The sequence below is a fragment of the Osmerus mordax genome, chromosome 16 (assembly GCF_038355195.1).
Source record: "Osmerus mordax isolate fOsmMor3 chromosome 16, fOsmMor3.pri, whole genome shotgun sequence".
Classification (NCBI taxonomy): Eukaryota; Metazoa; Chordata; class Actinopteri; order Osmeriformes; family Osmeridae; genus Osmerus; species Osmerus mordax.
Window position 1 is genome coordinate 8,117,802 of NC_090065.1, and position 20,420 is coordinate 8,138,221.

Consider the following 20,420-nt stretch of genomic DNA (forward strand, 5'->3'; position numbering starts at 1 on the left):
GTTACGATAGCATACAGCATGACCTGTATTGGTTACGTGCCTTGTTAATCTGTAATCCTGTATCGGATTGGCTTTTGCTTCTCCGGTGACTCCTTACTGGTCTCTGACTGCTTCCTCCTACAGTGCCGGGGCGGGCCGAACAGGCTGCTTCATTGTGATTGACATCATGCTGGACATGGCGGAGAGAGAGGGCGTGGTGGACATCTATAATTGTGTGCGGGAGCTGCGCTCACGCAGAGTCAACATGGTGCAGACCGAGGTACGCTAGCCACGCCATGTTAACCTCCTAGCTAGCCACGCCACGTTAGCCTCCTAGCTAGCCACTGCGGATGAGCTCCCCATGGAAACTGACCACCACGTGTCACAGGCAGGCCAATAGCCATCATCTGTCTCCAATAGCAGGATTCATTTGAGGAGCAGGCTTTATTGTCATCTGCTCTGCTGTGGTATTCTTTCATTCATGACACATTCACGTTTTACCATGTTCATCTAATAAGTTGTTTATCTGAGAGTACACCCCGGCTATTTCCCAGGCAGCCATGCTGTATGTTCGGCAGAAGTTGGACAATGCAATAAAAAATTATTTTTAGAGGCTTGTAAATGAGCACGTTTTGCTCAGGTTGAGGATGAAAACATCCCCAGCTCCTCCTGCCAGCTCTATGTGCCAGCTCCGGTACGGAAGGACTTTGTGCTTTTTTGAACATGGACCATCTGGACGCATCCATAGTCTCGCTGAATGCATCATTTCACTGTAATTCCTTTTAAATCACAAGCATCATTGGATTTAATGGGCAAATGTTTCATTGCCGACGTGCAAATTGGGATTTGACTATCTGGTGACCAAATGTTGTTCCCTGAGTCACTCTCCTCAAGTTCAGTGACCTTCAAAGTGTGTGTATGTGTGTGTATGCGTTTCTCCCTTGCAGATGTTTTGGGTTTTTGACAGAACTCCGCACCCTACAGCCGTGCGTTACCTCTCCAATGCTGTGCTGTCAAAATTGCAGACAAAATGTACTTTTTGAATTTGTGCTTTCTGTGCCAGTTGACCAGTTCAGAGTAGTCCTGAAGCAGCAGGTTAGCAGTACAACGTTGTGGGGCCAGGCAGACACATTAAACGGCAGCACCGTGACCTGATCTGTAAATCACTGAACTCACGAGTGTCACAGGGTTTGGTTTAAAGTGACAAGGAAACGTCAGCGCAAAATGTCACTTCAGAATGAATTTACGTCAAGCCTTGAGCCACCTCTGGCTGCCTGACTGGCTGGCTGGCTGGCTGATCTGCTGACTGGTTGGCTGGCTGAGTGATGTGGAGTGAACATAACTCCCCCACCCCCCACCTGATTCTCAGTCACTTTTAGGAGAGAAGAGGATCATGCTTGATATTGAGAGCATTAAGGACTCCATTTCCGTCATATGTGAGAAGGATCGAGGATGTCTGGCTTAGTGGTAGCATCCAAAACTGTTGCCACAACACACTGCAATATCATCGGCAAAACTTTTATTAGGTCCTAACAGTAGATTCATTTTCAACTGATATCGATGGAATCAGTTTATTTTTTTTGGTGTGTGGGTGGATATTACATTTACATTTACGTTTAGTCATTTTGGCAGACGCTCTTATACAGAGCGACTTACATTAAGTACAGGGACATTCCCCCGAGGCAAGTAGGATGAAGTGCCTTGCCCAAGGACACAACGTCATCTGGCACGGCCGGGAATCGAACTGGCAACCTTCTGATTACAAGCCCGCTTCCCTAACCGCTCAGCCACCTGCCCCTTATATAGTTGATATTGCACCTTACAGCTGATAGTCTCTCCATTCTAACGGTGTCAGTGGGTTCCAGTCTAACCAGTCGTGATTCTCCTAGGAGCAGTACGTCTTCATCCATGACGCCATCCTGGAGGCGTGTCTCTGTGGGGACACCACTATTCCAGCCAATCAGCTTCGATCGGTCTACTACGACATGAACCGCCTGGATCCCCAGACCAACTCCAGCCAGATCAAAGAGGAATTCAGGGTGAGAGACCGAATCCACGGCCACAACTCTCTCATGACCGCGCACACCACCCTGCACTGTGGTCAGTGACATCACACACACCACCCTGCACTGTGGTCAGTGACATCACACACACCACCCTGCACTGTGGTCAGTGACATCACACACACCACCCTGCACTGTGGTCAGTGACATCACACACACCACCCTGCACTGTGGTCAGTGACATCACACACACCACCCTGCACTGTGGTCAGTGACATCCTACCTATTCTCCCCATCTCATATTGATGGACACATGCTCTGCCGCTCATCGCTACAGTTGAAATCAGTGGCCCCTTGTAATCAATGGGGATTGCCTGACACTTGTTGGCCAGCGCGCTAAGAGCTGGTGTGTGTGTGTGTTCTCGTCAGACCCTGAACATGGTGACTCCCACACTGAGGGTGGAGGACTGCAGCATCGCCCTGCTGCCGCGCAACCACGAGAAGAACCGCTGCATGGACGTCCTCCCCCCAGACCGCTGCCTGCCCTTCCTCATCACCATCGACGGAGAGAGCTCCAACTACATCAACGCTGCCCTCATGGACGTAAGCTCGCCGTGCGCTCCCCGCAATGCCCCCACGTAGCACCAGACAGGGTCTAGGCTCCACTTTTGCTTTTCATCCTCAGTAGGATGGACAGGGCCTCCGCAGACAGTAGGATGTACTGTATAGAGTAGAATATTTATAAATGGAACACATTTTTGCACTCAGTGCCAAATTGGCTCACTCTCACTCTCTCTGGTTCTTTCACTTTTTCTTTTTTCTTTGTCCATCCTCCTTTTCAGAGTTACAAGCAACCTTCGGCATTCATTGTTACCCAGCATCCTTTGCCAAACACAGTAAAAGACTTCTGGAGATTGGTTTTGGACTACCACTGCACCTCCATAGTGATGCTCAACGATGTGGACCCTGCCCAGGTAGGCCTTGTGACACACACCGACACATTTCCGATATTGGTATGGATACTGTATGGGATAGACTGTACACTCTTTCAATAGAAACATATGTCAATGAGACACCCCGTGAATTACATTCCCATAGAGAGCAAAACATTGCTTTGTGTGCGCCCGTCTCATGGATAAATCTCCATGCCTACACAGACACGCAAGGACAGAAGCGCGAAACTAAACAAAGAGAGATATCCGCAAGGAGCTATGCAGGTGGAATGAGAAAGGACTCTCCATGAAAGCAAGCCCAGGGTGGAAAGAGATGGATAGGCAGGTGTGTGGAGGGAGCTATCCGGGTGCACCAGCCTGAGGCCTTGTCATAACACCCAGGGATCAAAGCCTGGAGCTGGGCTCCTAGCTCTCCCCAATCCCCTTCCCTGGGTGACTGACTGACTGGCTGGCCGGACCTTTCATTCAATATTCTCATTGTAGCCAAGGCAGCACTAGGTGGAGGGGGAGGGTGGAAGAGAGGAGGAGAGGGGAAGGAGATAGATGTTTTACTCATCATCTCACCATCGTTGTCTTAGTTTTTGCATCGGGTGAATTTGTCGAGTTTTGATAAGGTCTCACGGGAGGCAAGAATTTGATGTTTTTGTTTCTGATTTTGTACATGTGCGTGAGAATCTTGGCATGCTGCTGAGGTATTTGTTTTGTACACAATAATTTGTGCGCATGTGAGCCTGCATGTTTGTATTTGTATTTGCCTTGAACCTTTGGGTGTATGTGTGTGGACGTGTGTTTTGTGTGTGTGTGTGTGAGCATGTATATGTATGAGTGTGTATATGTGTGCACGTGAGTGTGTGTCTAGTGTCAGCCTTGGAGTATGCAGGTGCATGTTTCAAACGTAGCTGTCTCCCTAGAGAGGAGAATCGGGGCGATTTGTGTGCTTTCATGAGATTGTCCCAAGAGCTCACTTCTCTGTGCAGTTCAAAAATGATGCCAAAGCAAAGAGTCAATAATCCACTGTAGATGGGAATGAAAGCATTTGATGAAAAATATAAAATATCCTTTTTTCCTTTCTCTTTTTTTAAGCCCAGGCTTGATTTCATTGGTTGAAAGAAATGACTTGTATAAGTACTTGGATCTTAAGTACTTGGAACAGGGTAACTCTAGGTCTAGAATGAAATGATATTTTCAAGGTTATGGGTTGACCCACCTCACAGTACTGCTCCAGTCAATAATCACTCCTCATCAGTCCTCAGTTCTATTCAAGATATCCTGGTTCAATTGTTCCTGATGTTTGTATGGTGAGGCTGTCGCTCCATTCACTCTAAGGGATGTCGATTTTGGTGCCGAAACTATTTCATAATTATTCATGTAGTTTGTGGATTTGTTGCACCTATTCATTTAGTGTATAGTGATGTTTTATAACAGTCAGTCTCAATAGGGTTCTGTACCTAACTCTTCTGAGGAAACTAACTAACCTTCGTTTTCCTCCCTCTGCTGTTCTGTGTGTGTGTGTGCGTGTGCGTGTGTGCACGTGCGTGTGTCTAAGCTGTGCCCTCAGTACTGGCCAGAAAACGGTGTCCACCGCCATGGGCCAATCCAGGTGGAGTTTGTGTCAGCTGACCTGGAGGAGGACATCATCAGTAGAATTTTCCGGATCTACAATGCCGCACGGGTAAACTGACTGACCCACTAAAACTGACCTAGTCGCCCTGCTCACCTGCTAACAGGACCTTGAGCAGGCTCACCTACACTTACCCCCTAAGCTCCTTAGAAGTATATCTGTCTCAGATACACAGGCTGGAGGGCTGGCTGCCATGAGAGCCTGTCGCCAGCAGGGGGCTTCGTACACACTGACTACAGATTGACGATACACAAATCATTAGTACACTCCTCACTATCTACATCATGACCTAAGTCTGAATATGTGTGTTTACCTGTGTTTACCTGTGCTTACCTGCGTTAACCTGTGTTAACCTGTGTTTGTGTGCTTGGTGGTGCCGGCAGCCCCAGGACGGCTACAGGATGGTGCAGCAGTTCCAGTTCCTGGGCTGGCCCATGTACCGAGACACGCCCATGTCCAAGCGCTCCTTCCTCAAGCTCATCCGACAGGTGGACAAGTGGCAGGAGGAGTATGACGGAGGAGAGGGCCGGACGGTGGTCCACTGCCTGTAAGTCAGTCATTCCCTGGGGCACAGCTCACCTGAAGATGTGTTGCGCTAACTGTAGGCATTAGAGGAGAAACATCCCCACCTACTGGCTGGACTGGGGAACTGCATCGGACTGCTTTTTTCCTCTGTATTCAGAAAGAATGTAGCTTTGTCTTGGTATAACTTGTTTATCCTTCTCCCCCTCTCTCTCTCTGCTCTCTATCTCTGTGTGTGCGTGCGTGCGTGTGTGTGTGTGTTTGTGCGTGTGTAGGAACGGAGGAGGGCGCAGTGGGACGTTCTGTGCCATCAGCATCGTGTGTGAGATGCTTCAGCACCAGCGCTCTGTGGACGTGTTCCACGCCGTCAAGACACTGAGGAACAACAAACCCAACATGGTGGACCTACTGGTGAGCACAGAGCTAGCACTATCACCATCTTGTTACAGCGATGTCGTGTTGAGGTCGACATGTCCATCTTCCATTTTAGGGTTTACAGGTGGATGAGAATGATGGTGTAGCACATGAACCCTACATGGTGAATAACAACACATTTGTGTGTTTTCCAGGATCAGTACAAGTTCTGTTACGAAGTGGCTCTAGAGTACCTGAACTTGGGCTAACGGGTGTCAAAGTTGTCCACTCAGAAATAGATCACAGACTGAAGGTTTGGGACAATACAGTCAACTGCAGTTCGGGTGTGTGTACAGTGATCAGACACTCTTCACACAATCAGTTTGAGCATCTCTTCTGCTTTCTGTCATGGAAAGGAAAAAGTACTGGCGTGTACAGTATTGATAATGCAGCCAGCCAGTGTCTGTCTGTCTGTCCCGGCATTGTGTCTGGAACAACACAGAAGCACAAACATGTCCTCCTGCAGTCTTTCACTTCTTTGGATCTCTCTCTCTGTCTCTCTCTCTCTGTCTCGCTATTTCTTTCCTACTCTCTCTCTTTCTCTCTCTTTCTTTTGATTTGTCTCTCGCTCGCCTGTGGTCCCGTGGTTGTTGCCTTGATCCTCCTCGGATGACAAACATCATACTTTCCAGCTTTTCCGTGGAATGCGATATAAACTGTACGTAATGTAACGTGTTCATTTGATCTCTCCAGTCATGTTTTTTGCTCAAAGCTAAATAATATCATGATTCAAGTCATTAAGCAGGAATAAAATGCCTAAATGTTACTAAGTGTCCTGTAAATTATGGCATATAGATGATTATTATCGCATTAAATGGGGTGGAGGGAAAGTGGGCACAATATCCATTGGCTTACCCTATTTCCTGTACAGGGATCCAAAGCTTGATTTGCACTTCCATTTCCTTATTGCTGTGCATATTGTACATATTTCTGTAGATTATTTATTCATGGTATGTACTTTTTGTGACTTGCAGTAAGTGACAATCATGATTTATGGGTTTGTCGGTTTTATTGGTTGTATTGAGTGCTCTTTTTGATCTGTTGGTCAAATCAATTCCATTGTAAAAAAAAAAAAGAAGAATAAAAAGTGTAAATGTACCTATAATGCACATTTTGTAATTTGTCCTTTTTTGATCAAGGAGGGCAGGTAAAGTTGTCATGCCGCCATTCAAGGAACTTCCTCAAAACTGAAATATGAGGTTGTAGTGACATCTACTGGAGAGAAAGAGAACAGAAAATGTCCACGTAACCAATAAGACACATCCTCACGTTTCATTCAGGAATGAACTGTGGACGGAGTTCTCTCTAATATCAATCCCTTACCGAGCACAGCACAAACACATTTCTTTAAAGTCCTTCGGTTGTTGTTGTGCGCTTAGAAAATGGACAAGTGGCGTGACAAACCAGATTATTGATTCTCTCCTGTGCACCCACGTAAACAAGCTGCTCACTAAAAGCAGCAGCGTTCCTCGCAGAGCACTCGGTGCCTGGCAGCTGCTACCTCTTTATTCACTTAGCTAGTTTGCTCCTGTCGTCTGCAGCAGGGCCTCTTGGACCAAGGACAGGAAGTGCTGGCACATCATCACGACTGCCTTCCCTTCCAGAACCCTCCAGCTGGTCAGGACCGCAGGCTCGGAGGTGCCGCTGGAGCTGTTCTCGTCTCACTGTCTTATCCTGTCAGATGATTCCTCTCCTCACCTTCCAGGGGGGGGGGGGGGGGGGGGGACAGAGAGGTGGGAGAGGGTGTCTGGGTGGGGGTTGTGCTACTGGGGGGAGGGGGTCCATTCCAGATGTTACTTAGGGGGCCCATATCCAGGCATACACACAGACATGCATACACGCACACGCACATACATGTTTGGTATAGTGAAGCATGTTGCACTGTTTGCAGGCTATAGTGTTATTATTGGCGCTTTGGAGAATGAGATACCAATATGTATGTATGTACCAATACAGACCAAGATAATGCAATTAAATTAGACTTTTTCGTACAGGGTGCAAAGATATTACAAATCCACCAGATGGCACCATAGATGTAGAAACGCTCTGTTTCACAGTAACAGTGTTACCAATGACTGCCACAGGGGGGTGCTCTCCCATCACCTTCAATTCAGTTTCATATTTTCTTACTGGGATTTATGTGTGGTCTTCACAGTGTTCTAAAGGTAAATCCTCTGAAGTTATATTAAATACCATAAGAGAAAATGGAAATGTTGAAAAGTGACATTATAATGTGGACAGTGTTGAGCTGTACTGTACAGTACTGCACAGTGCAATGTGTTGTATCTACAGCCAGACTCCCTGTCTCTCTCTCTCACGCTCTCTATTTGTCTCACGCTCTCTCACACACACATACACTATATCTGTCTTTCTCACCTCTCTCTCACACACTCTCTGTCAGATGTTATTGTGTCCTCTTCAGGTGCTATCTTTCTTTTCTCTCTCTCTTTTTCTCTCTTTCTTCTCTCTCTCTTTCTCTCTCTGTCTCTCCAACTCTCTACAGACAACAGACCAGACTGCAGAGAACAGAGGAAGCATCCCATCCCCCCAGGTCCTAATGAGTCGTTTTCCATTATAACACCTTAGTTATTGGCCTGGCTACATGGGGAAGGCTTTATGGGTCTGTTTGTAATGGAAAATTGTCTTGTATTCCCTCCATTCCGAATATATAGGCCTTTGTCGTTTATAACTACATTGGGCTATTTCTCACATCAGCATTACACGTTTCCCCTAAGTAATTACAGTGTCACAAGGATTGGCTTGAGTTCAGAGCTCAGATGATTCGGGCACAAGTCGTATTTGCTCCTGGCTGCAGTCTACCATCGAGCGTTTGCCAAGGGAGCAAGAGATCAATCAATGGAGCAGCTTGACACACACAAGCACCCCTGTTGAGCTCTCACATCAGCCACTGATCCATATCTCATCTTTGTTTCTTCTTCATGCATATTAAAGAGAGGCGAGAGAGAGAGAGAGAGAGAGAGAGAGAGAGAGAGAGAGAGAGAGAGAGAGAGAGAGAGAGAGAGAGAGAGAGAGAGAGAAAGGAAGAGAGACCGAGAGAGAGGAGCAGACAGATATAGAAAGGGAGAGATGTCTGTCTTCAGAATTACAGTTATTCTCCCTATGTCATTTAATTATCAGAGTGCACGATCACAGTGTTTCTAATCAAGTAGCTGTCAATTGGATTTAATAGACTGATTATACATAGTGTGAAAAAGATCCAGCTAGTTCTATTGAATGAGAATAGATTATACAAAATAGCAACGGTCAAAGATGGCATCTCAACCATAGAAAAGACTTCTTCTTGTGAAAAGTCCACTGGAGGCAGTTTGTCCAAATGATACAAAAGCACACATTTCCTCTTCCACGGTCTCATGTGATAAAGCCACACACCACTCCTGCCCGGCCAAGCTCATATCCAACCACACATGGGCACACCAGGACTGAACTATCTTTGGAAATCAGCCGGAGGTCAAGTTCTCATCAAAGTCAATCTAATTTCCTCCCAGTCCTCTTGCTAACTGACGGCTTGGCCCCACGTTGCCGTGGCAGCAACAGCCCCTCTCTGCATATGATCAGTCTGTTGCCATAGCAGCCCCGCGGAGCTTTCCTGCCAGTCAGAGGAGAAGCGGAGCAAACCAGCGGTGCCCCCTTTCAGAGAGGCCTGCACGTCTTCATCTGTTGCCATGGCGCCGTAATAGCATTGTGGATGGCAAGTGCTGGGTAGTCAGTGCCTCTATCTCCCTCACCTCCCACCACTCAGTATTGAGCTGTAGTAGCAGCATGTGTTCACCGCCTCTCTATGGCAGACAGGAGTCGGATGCCAGACGCGGATGAACGAGAGATAGTAGTTCTGTGTCAGCAGCTCAACAGCAGATCGGCAGCACTTGGCGTCTCAGCCCTGTGGATCGGACACTGCTCAAACAACGTCCATTTCCTCAACCGTTCATCCGATGAACAGTAAATGTCATTAAAAGATTCAAACCGGACCGTTTCAAGTTGACAGTCTGCCCGAGCATGCCGTCGTTGGCATTGTATCCTGATACGGGTCTCTGTAGCGTGGCCTTCCAGCAGTTTCCCCGCTGCACAATCAACCTCTATGACCACCTGTTGGGTCAGGCAGTGATAAGAACGAGCGATCGACAGCAGATACGGGCGGCAATGTACGAGCAGGCTCCGTCCTCTCCGTCTCTATGGTCACTACACAAGGCCCCAATGTCAACATGGGCAGTGTTGAGCATGTGTGCAGCAAACACAGCAACGCCAGAGAGCTAACAATGTCAATACGGTTAACTGAAAACCAATGGTGTATCATGGGTGAGCTACGCAGACAGCACAAGAGTATTCATTACATTAATACAAATGGTCCCCTGGGAGCTCATAAACAATGTGGGTGTCCCTCTGGTATCACTAATAATGCAGGGAAAAACAAAGGAATAGCTCTGTCACTGTCTTCTCCCCCTTCACTGCTCCGAGTGTGTTTTGGGGGAAAAGAGCTGACGAAGCATTTTTGGTGGCCAATCTGGACAGAAGCCAACACCAGACTCTCTGAAGAGGAGCAAGGTGATAACAGGTTCCTCTCAGCGACGACGACAACATGCACGGGCTGTCCTGCTGGATGCGACTGCTGCTTGGCAGGCCACGGTGTTTATGGAGATAATCAGTATTGTGCACTAGCAGCATTAAGCTACTGTTGTGTGGGTGTGCTTGGTAAGGGGTTTAGGAAGAAGACGATGTATGGCAATGTTTATCACATCGTTTTCTCGGATCAATATTGACATCATTAAAATTCATGTCAACGTTTTTTTTTAATGTTTTATCAATGGTTGGCCTGCGGGGCCTACTGGAGGAGAGGAGCAGGATCAATACTTGCTAGATGGTTAGATTACAGTGAATGTGTTTATGAAAATGAACATCACAATCTCTGTACAGTGCCTTGCTATGTTGAGTGGGCTTTGCAGGTGAGAGTCTGCGGATGTGACACACATGGGTCGTAATGTTCCCTGTCAGAAATGTGGAGGAAGATGGCTGGTCAGTACCGCTCTGTTATCACAAGGCAGATGACAACTCCTTTTACTCAAGATGGAAACATACTAATGTGACTGAAGCCAGACAGTGGTGATTCTGGCCTTGCCTTCCTCCAGCGAAGGTTAATTTGCCTGATAACACAAATGAGTCTGAGGCCCTCAGAGGCTTAATTCGTTGGGAAATGTTGATTAACACATTAGCATATGAAAAGCAGAATGACCGCAAAGACATTGATGATAAAGGGTATCAGAAATGGAGACAGTGTAAGGTTGAGGATCAAAATGAGAAACTTTTAATGGGAAAAGACCATTTTGTTTACTCTGCTAACATGAAATGTTAATGAAGATGATGATAATAATACACTTTGAATAAGTTATGTACGGATTAATTTTGAATTGTAGAACGTGGCAATTATTCTGTTGCAACCAAGCTGAAATTGTACAGTCTAATCAACCAATAAAACAAATGTAGTACCCATAAAAGGGAAAATAGCTTTTTTCTTTTACTTCTTGAGCTACTTTAGTTTCTAAAGGAAAAGAAACCTATTTTCTCTATGATTAAGAGTTCTTACAGTGAGAACACCACAGGGGCACTTAAACAACACCTATAAAATGCCTAGATAACACATAAGGAGATTCATCTCTTAAATTAGCAAGAATGAGCAAAAGAACTATGTGAAAATAAACTAGTCCAGGCATCACAAGCAAGTGACGAAAGGAGTGGGTTGATGTTATTGAACATATCTCTATGAGAATGAATGTCACTGTACAATACTCCATTTACTGCTAAAGCACCTGCACATTTTCTAACGAGGTTAGACGCAGGCATCTATGATGTTTATCGAACTGCACAATTCTTTGTTTGTCTTAATCATGCATCCAGCTGTCCACTGTTGGCTATCAACAATTGAAACAAATCAACCGTGGCATCCAAGGCCAACAGCCTCCCTTTCCTCTCAGTCATCCCTGTGCTCCTGTGCTGCAGAATATCAGTCTGAAGGTCACAGAGACAGGTCCACGTGTAGACAGACCTTGTTCCTTCCACTTTGTTTACCTGCTCAGGTAATGCTGGCTGACTGCTGCTGTAACCGTGGCGATGGACCCCTGCAAGTGCTCAAAGCCCAAGCTACTCTGACTGGCTGATTAGCATGCATGGATGGTCGCTGATTGGTCCTGTCAGTTCCTGGCATGAGTTCCTCCATACCCCTGCAGAAGACTCATCTGGCTAAATGCCCTCCCAATCCCGCTTGTGTCTGCCTGCCTGCCTCCCTGCTTGCTGCCTGCTGACCTGCCTGCTTGCTGCCTGTCTGCATGCCTTCTGCCTGTCTGTTGACCTGCCTGCTTGCTGCCTGCTGGCCTGCTTGCTGATTTCCACATGACTGAGTGTGTTCTGCAGGACTCCAAGCCCTTGTACAGTGGGAACACGGTTGCCTCGCTCACCCATCTTTACTTCAGTTTAGACCATACTATGCTCAGCTGTGCAGACACATTTCTGTTTCGGTTTTAAAGCATTGTAAATCATCTGGGTGGGCATTAATTGTTGCCTCAGTAATTCCTTTAGCCTCTTTGCCTTTGGTCTGTTGTTTTCTCCTTGATTACTGAACCCTGCCATCCTTACATGCTGATCTCTCTAGTCTCATCGTTGTTGGGTTTCATCAATACCCTGCTGTCAATAAGCCAGGACAGAGATCATGTCTACTGTAATATATTTCATTGAGTGCTTGTCTTCTCTACAGGGCTCTTATCTGAGTCATTCTGCACTGCCTTGTCTCCCATCCACTCCAGATAAAAAACAGCCTCTTCCAAGGTGTTTCATGATGCATTATGGAACTGTTGCCATGGCTACCCTGTCTGAAGGGGCTGCACACACAACAGAATGGGAAATGACAGGTTCAATATTTTACGTTTCAAAGTTATTTTATTCCTGATGATGTGACGGGGACCTTCGGGTTAATAATGCCAAAGATCTAGCCAAGGTAAAGGTCTGGGAAACTGCGTTTGAAGGGCTTTTTGTTTCTTGTTTGTGCTTCACACAGAGGTGAATTGAATGGTATTTTCCACCTCATTGGTTCTTTGTTGTTTCTCCCTGAAGAGATGACCTATATTATCAAGGATGGGAGATCAAAGCTGGCTGTTCCCTCAGTAATACCATAGTCTCAATTGCTTAGAGTCTACAGGGCCAGGAGATAGGAGCTGGCCATACAGAACTGTCTGGCTGACGGCTACAGATCACTGTTGCAGTGAACATCTGGGAAGACAAGCACTTTGTTGCAGCACTTAAAGGCTTTGTAGCCCAGGGGGTGTATGAGACAAGGGGGGTTATGGACGTTCATATGGATCTTCCCCGCAGAATTTTCTGATCTCCACATGTGCTTTGTCCTGATCAGCGGAGCAGCTACACACCCCGTTCGAATGTGTGCTACTCATAGTGGTAGCAGCCAGCGCAGCCCAGCCTTGTGGCCATCCACCAGGAAGAAACAAGGTCACCTGTGGAGAGCACTTCCCTGCAGGAACAAGTGTGCACCTGCGGCTCCCCTACCCAACCCTGCTCCTCTCCTCCACCCCTCGGAATGCCCTCCTCCCCCAGCTGGCAGCCTGACTGGAGCGCTCCTCCATCTTCTGGTCCTTATAGCTCTCTGTTCCATTTCCTGTGCTGTGGAGGATGTCAGAGACACATTGATTCTGAACATAGAAACGGAAAGTCGCAGAGACCCCCATAAGTCTCAGTGACCTGCATTGGTCGCCACTTGGTTATGCATCTCATTAAGACAAACACAAGCGGCAGATGGACCAAAGTAATCATTCATCAAAAGGACCTTCTTAGAACTAAAGAAAAAAAAAGGTTCTTTCATATACAGGTTCAGCGCTTGTTTTCCTTATAGGAACTGATTAAATACTGGTCTCGTTCTGGGTTACCCGTCTGGAGTAGATCCCCTCAGCATTGCTTCTTTAGCTCCATTATTTGGATGTCGTTTTAACTCTACCCCCTATTAAACAGCACCTAGGCTAAGGATATAGCATTGCAGCACAGGAGCTGGCAGTAGACCTCAGACACCCTAATGAGCACAATACAGTACTTTGCACGCATTTACATCTTTAGCTCTGAATTCGCAAACCTTTCAGTGTCAGTTTAGTATTTACATAGTACTCAGGCACAGAGATACATGGATATTCAATAATTGAGTTATGCACGTTCCTTTCTAAATGTTTAATTTATTGTCCCAGCATCTACACAGATCTCTAAATGCTCTTAGCACTGAGTGCTCCCTCCCAGAGATCTTTAAAAGAAATGTTGCTTTTATCTTCGGTCCTGCGACTTCTACAGCAATTACAGCTGTGGTTGCTTTCCTCCAGGGTTTGAACGGGAGGCAATCCACCAATTCCCTACATTCCCAATTACACAACCCCCTAAACCCGGGTAAGGAGAGCCCCAGTAGATCTGGAAGGCTGTAAGCTTCCAGATGGTACCCCTTTATTTTCAGCCATTAAACAGAGGAAGGGATCATGTTTCACAGAGCAAGTACCAAAAGAGCTGGAAGACAAAGCAAACTGACACGTTTGTTAGTTTTATAACCATGCTGGGTTGAGACAAAGACAAAAGACCCAAAGTGAGAGCAGAGAATGTTGGTGTTAACCCTCCACACATGTTCTGACCTTCACCGAGTCTTCTTCTGGTATGGTATTTCCTCTGAACAGATAGCGACACCGTACTGGGACTGCGCTGTGGACAGTCTGTGGTCGATCCATTTTGGATATGGATGGTATCAGAATGGTAGGGGCACATCAGATGTCACCTCCACAGAATACCTTTTAAAGGTCCTGTCAATCACGTGTGGATTCATCTGGGAACGAGAGGACCTCACTGCAGTGTGTTCTCACACACCCAGGACACATATGATACCCAACAGAAATCTAACATTTGCCACATCACCACAATTGAAAATATGTGTGGAATACGTTCGAGGCAAAATAGAAACGTACGAACATGTTCGTTCTACTATCTCTCTTTGCGTACATTTTATTTTTAATCCCTATAGGTGGCAACTCCTATAATTCATCAACAGGCACTGATAATGAATGGTTCATTGTGGAAGAGAGTAAAGTCATTAAGACAAGCTGAGGATTGGGGGTTAACCATTTGTTGTTTTTGTAAGAATCCTCTCCTCATTACACTACTGCACAGTCCTGTACTTTATCACGATACAATACTATACTATATATGATACTGTACTATACGTCACTGTCTCGCTTTCGGTCTGACACACATACTTTGGGTACAAGCCAAGTCATTGAAATAAAAGGCGACAGGAGCTAACCTGAAGATTTCCTGTGTACCCTACATGGTGCATGGAGGAATGAGTTTCACTTTCCCTCGTCTTCGATGTATCGGCTTAATTAAGTGGAACAGGCGCCAGGTAGCCTTTGCCATAGAGCACATTTGCAAATGTCAACCGTGAGACATGGGGCGGCACACGTCTAGTCCCACACCTCATTTGTAGGGTGGTGAAGTGAAACTCGACTTTGTTTGAATTAGAGATTAGACCCGGAGGAAGACACCGTCAGCACCTGTGGTAATTACAGAGCAGGATAGATTGAAATCAGTGACTGGAGCAGCTATAACCACTTTAAAGAGGTCTGTCCGGGGAACAGGAGATGCACATTGGCCCTCCCAAGCGATACACTTATCTGTGGGATTGTATCTGAGGCTGAACATCTAGTACAGAGCTAATGTTGGACCCTTCTGTCACATCTGTTGAGTGTCAGTTTTGTTGGGGAAGCTTTGGAGCTTAAATCTGTATAGAGGCTTGTTCAATAGTGGGTTGGTAAATCCTGTTTGTTACACTATTGATTACAGAGAAGAGATGTCTTAAAACCTAATTTGTCGTTTATGCATACTATTGAATGAAGCGTAGTGTGTGAGATCTGGAGCTGCTGAACTTATCCAACCAGTAATTTGATCATAAACAAGACACATTTCTGGGTCACAGCTTCACACTCAAACCTCTGGAGTATCAACACAAGCCTTTGTTATTCATGTTCTTCCTGCCCAATGTATCTCCATCTCCGAAGTTAGCACAAACACTCAGACACATACTATATCTGGAACCTGTCAAATGTGAAGACTCTAAACCGTCGTTATGAAGAATGACAGTGTTGTCTGAAAACCAGGCAGAGAGGAACTCATACTTGCATTTGTGTTGTACTGTATATCGCCAGTATCAGCATTGCTTTTAAATAAAATCGTTATTTTGTATCTTTCTTTTCATTTTGAATTGCTAAAGCTTTTCTGTTTTACATGCCACGTAGAAAGACCTCTTAATCATTGCATGAGAGTCTGTCATGAAGCATTAGGAGGCAAAAGACATGACCTTAACCTCTTTGTCCAGATGCAACATGTGTCACTGCCCTTCAACCTCTGAACACATACTTTAATCCTGGTAAATTAATCTAAAGTTTCACATGTATAACCCAATTCAAGCAACTTGACTAGAAAATAAAATTTCATTAAAAAAAAACGTTTTACAATATTTTCATCATTTTGACGAGTAGAATAGATTTTACAGTTGCCCAATTATCGACAATAGTTGCCCCGCCCCTTGTGGCCGGATATATTGTTAATCCTTGTTCAAATGATAATCACTCTTCCAGTTTGGTACCAAAGTGGCGCACCAAGGGAAGCTCTCGAAGCCTATTGACCACAAAGACGGTACATGCTTTTAAAGATGGTTAATCTTCAGAAAGCTGTTTCTGGTAAGATTTGATCAAATGTCAGCATTTTATTATCATGAATGTCATTTAAAACTTACAGCGCAATAGTCTTGGTAATATCGTTTGAATAGTCGTATTTCATTTAATCAACTGCAATGGTACGAAGGTAGACGTAATTTAACCCATTCCAAATGGTACGGTGTAATAAAATAGCCTATATAAATTATATTTATGATAGATAAAAGAGTCCACAAATGTGTTTCGAATTCGTTTGATGCGTCTTTCAGTGAGGTCTGCGCTCCATGTCTTTTTAACCTAATCACTGTGCAGTGGAAAATGGTTGAGGTTATTTTCGGTGTGTAGTAATAATATTCAAGATATATTTGAGTGAATAGTCCTTAAGTTATTTTTTCGTGAATTTGTGTCCGATGTGGACTGCTGTGTAATGTAGACTGAGGTAGGCGAAATGTTTCTGGGGGCTTTTTAATAAGATATCTGTTCCAAAAACTATATAAAAGGTTCTTTGCAATTCTTGTTCCATTGTCTTCCTTTGCTTTTATATTGAATAATCCCAGACTCCACTTTCGCCTTTATTCATAGAATTGTTTCTTTAGCGGTCTGAAGTTATTCGACTTAATAAATAAAATAAAGACAGCAGGCTATGCAAAGATACCAGCAGCACAATTTAATGTAGTCTACATTCCGCATTTTGGAATTTTGTAGAAATAAAATAACTTAGCAGGCTATGTACTGAAATTAGATGTCGATATGCATGTTGATATAGCCTAACTCCGTTCTGAAGGTAACACGAAAAATAAAGTGCTCCAGGTTGTGTATCTTAGACCGTTTTACAAGTTTGCTTCTGGACAGCATCAGTTGAGATCCAGCTGTACCATTGACCTCAGAGCCACTGTCAACTGTCTCCTTGGCTCTGGGTCGCAAAGAAAAGGAAACCCTACTTGATAACAATAATTATTCACATCACTGAGTACAAAAGTATGCTTTCTCACGATTTTAAAAACATGTTCTCCAATGTCTCTAAACTTTAATGCCAGAGTTTAGAGCATTACATCTCTCAGAACCTTGAACAAATACCCTGAATACAATGCTTTTTCCCATTAAAAACAAATAGATATGCCCACAGTTGCTCTCTTTAGTGCAGGTTGACTTTACTTTCCAAAGGTCCCAGGAGACATTTGAGTGCTTGTCTGATGTGACTGAATAGAATATAGTACAAACTGACAAGAGTAAAGCGTCCATAACGATCCATGTCAACATGTTGCAACAATAGCTTGATTCCAATGCATTTTGTTATCCAGACACATCCCTGTAGAGCTGTCTGCCATTATCTATTGAAATAGTGACAACTTGCCAATCATACTATTCTGAAAAAGAGTGTTATAATTGCTGCTCAGAAATAATTTGTGAAATGACTTATTCATGAATCTAAGCCCTAAGTCATACATAATTAGGAGTGATTAGTCAAATTAAATACCTACCGGCACAGTCAGGTTAAATCATGCATGAGGCTATCTCTGTAATTAAGAAGTCGTATCCTCACATCAATATTCACTCTGTGATTGGGACGTATCAGGAAATGGCTGCAGTCACTGTAGGTCTTGAACCCTCCCCTGGACTCTCCTGTGCTGGAGACAAAAAAACATGGGTCTAAAACATTTTGGATATTATTATGCATTTGGAGTTCAAGAGGGAAAAAGTAGTGAGAAGGAGAGAAACAGAGAGAAAATGCTGTCATAGTGCATTATAGTCCTGGACCCACAACTGAAAATAGATTAATGTCACTGTCTGTTCCCAACTGTCATATTCTTTATCTCATTTCATGAAGTAGCAGGATGCCGAAAGGCAGCAGTGACAGATGGGCATGATTTATTTGGTATTTTTAATCTATTAAATTAATTTACATTTCATGCCTGACCTTCTGAGAAGGTCACCTTCTAAATATTTAGCATTGTTTCAGTATAACCCTTATTGTGTTTACTGTCTGTGTCTCAGGTTGAGTGACTGTTGTCCAGCCGTCACCATGATAGCCACGGGCGGCCTGCTGCGTATGAACAGGCGCCAGGACTCGATCCGCTCCAAGAACCGAGCAGAGAACAAGAGGAAGAGGAAAGCCAAGAAGAGGAAGAAAAACGACGTGGTGGTGGTGAAGGGCAAACTCAACCTGTGCTCTCCTGCAGGTCTGGTGGCTGCTGTGGGAGTTGTAGTTCTTCTAGTAGGGGTAGCCATGGCTGTGTTGGGTTACTGGCCCCACCATGACAACCAGGTGTATGTCCAGAAGCTGAGGGAACAAACGAATGGCAAGATAAGCTACTCTAAGAGCCCACCAACCACTTTGAATCGAACAAGCAATAAAACCACTTCAGAGCAGAGAGAGTTGGTAAACCAGAGCAATGGTAACAGCAGTACTAAGCCTCCTTCTTCCTCGGGGTTCCTGAATGACTTCCTAGCCAACTACCTGTACTCAGACAATCTGAAAGTGTTTGGCCCTTTAGTGATGGGCATCGGCATCTTCTTCTTCATCTGCGCAAATGCAGTACTGCACGAAAACAGAGACAAAAAGACCAAAATCATCAACCTCAGAGACATCTACTCCACAGTCATCGATTTACATCACATACGGACAAAAGACTACTCGCCGATCAATGGCTTGGTGAATTACTCGCAGACCTCCAGGGGTGTGGATATGACATCCGGCTTGTACAATACCAGCGCTACCCTGACACGGAGCTCCTGGCCGTCAACAACATTGGGCCATCAGGGAGAATCGGGGATCAGCGAACTGTTTCGACGGCCATCCTTAGCCTGCAGGCCTCGCAGCTGGTCCCGAGAGGTCCAGAGCTTCACGGAGACGGTCTACAGCATCTACAAAGACCACACCAGGAGCTCCGAGGAGACACCACAGCCCAGAGAGTGGGAGACCACCTCCATTGTCACCTCCTCCGTTAACGCTTTCACCCTCCCTGTCATCAAGCTCAATAACTGTGAGGTGGAGGAGGCTGAGAGGACGGATGCAGAGGAACACAGAGAGGAGACTGCTGGCATACATATTGGAACGGACGGTGCCGGAGAGACGCAGGCAAGCCCTGACCATAGCTGCAGCACCATCTCGGGCACCAAAAAGAAGGTTCCTTCGACGATGGACTTGCATCTTCCCCAGGAAAGCCAGAAGGTAGCTACCAGTGAACCCCAGGGGGTGCTGATGGCCCTGCCCCAGGGGGCCCAGATGCAACTGCTCCCTCCTTCCCCTGTTGCCAGGGCAATGGGGTCGCGACTGTCACTCAACTCCTTGTCTGATCAACCCAGGTCTGCTCGACGCTGCAGCCTCTCTGTGTCGGGCTGTCGCCAGGGCGATGGAGCTAGGCGGTTCAGCTGCCCCCGTCTGGAGCGTTCTAACAGTAAGGGGTACATCAAACTGACAGACCTGGGGGGAGAGTCTTTCGAGGCACCTGAAGTGGACACGTCCTCATTCGTCACGGACCCGGAAGTAGCAACAACAGCTGCAGAAGGTCAGGGTGCAGAAGTTTTAGTCACAGCACCCAGCACCTCAGCAGAACAATAGACTGGGGCTCTTCTGACTGGAGGGTGTCTTCTCCTGAACTCTTCAAAGGCTTCTTCTCCTTGTAGTTACACACCCCCACCTTTGTTTTCTCTTAGTGGTCACGAAGGAAAAAGAGGCAAGGAAAGGTAGTCGTTCCCAACTATTGACACGCAGCCATGGAAATCAATAAAGACACTTATGGCATCGTTGACTACAAAATCATCCACACAATTCAATATTCAGATAATGACGGTTCTATTTTTTCATTGTAGCAACAGCAATACTACCATAAATATTAGCTGTCAATTTAATTCTAGGGTTGATTGAAAATATGCTTATTAACTCTTGTATGACGTAGGTAACCTGTAGATTCAAACTATAGGTTTAGGTTGTAAAATGAGTGGTCATAAAGTAACACATGATAGTGTAGCTATAACTGTGCCACAGAACATTTAAGTGTAGGTTGTTTCTCTAAATGTTATGTGGAATTACCAGACATGGAATCTCAGGTAGAAAAGTTCTGTTTAGCAATGCGACCTTGAGAATTAGGTCTAACATGTGCACACTTGTCTAAATACTAAGTAGTTGAATGGCTGAATAAACTTAACTGTAACACTTAAGATTTAACATGATGTT

At 45.4% G+C, this 20,420-nt stretch overlaps 2 protein-coding genes across 2 annotated transcripts in view; both read left to right on the plus strand.

Moving 5' to 3' along the window:
• Window positions 1-6,544, plus strand: part of LOC136958883 (receptor-type tyrosine-protein phosphatase mu-like) — a 93,530-nt gene extending 86,986 nt beyond the window's left edge. The window contains exons 25-32 of the mRNA XM_067253008.1: window positions 124-259; window positions 1,869-2,018; window positions 2,412-2,585; window positions 2,825-2,956; window positions 4,482-4,607; window positions 4,940-5,103; window positions 5,354-5,489; window positions 5,648-6,544. Coding sequence (XP_067109109.1) covers window positions 124-259; window positions 1,869-2,018; window positions 2,412-2,585; window positions 2,825-2,956; window positions 4,482-4,607; window positions 4,940-5,103; window positions 5,354-5,489; window positions 5,648-5,701 — 1,072 coding nt within the window. The 3' untranslated portion in view covers window positions 5,702-6,544. The remainder of the gene's footprint in view (window positions 1-123; window positions 260-1,868; window positions 2,019-2,411; window positions 2,586-2,824; window positions 2,957-4,481; window positions 4,608-4,939; window positions 5,104-5,353; window positions 5,490-5,647) is intronic.
• An 11,722-nt stretch (window positions 6,545-18,266) lies between these two features.
• LOC136958885 (transmembrane protein 200C) lies at window positions 18,267-19,805 on the plus strand. The gene has a single exon (XM_067253011.1). It carries the CDS (start codon window positions 18,267-18,269, stop codon window positions 19,803-19,805), a length of 1,539 nt encoding a protein of 512 aa, XP_067109112.1.
• Window positions 19,806-20,420: the final 615 nt, after the last annotated feature.

Bases quoted from the DNA above. Each gene is read 5' to 3' on its own strand.
- LOC136958885 (XM_067253011.1), top strand. From the start codon at position 18,267: ATGATAGCCACGGGCGGCCTGCTGCGTATGAACAGGCGCCAGGACTCG.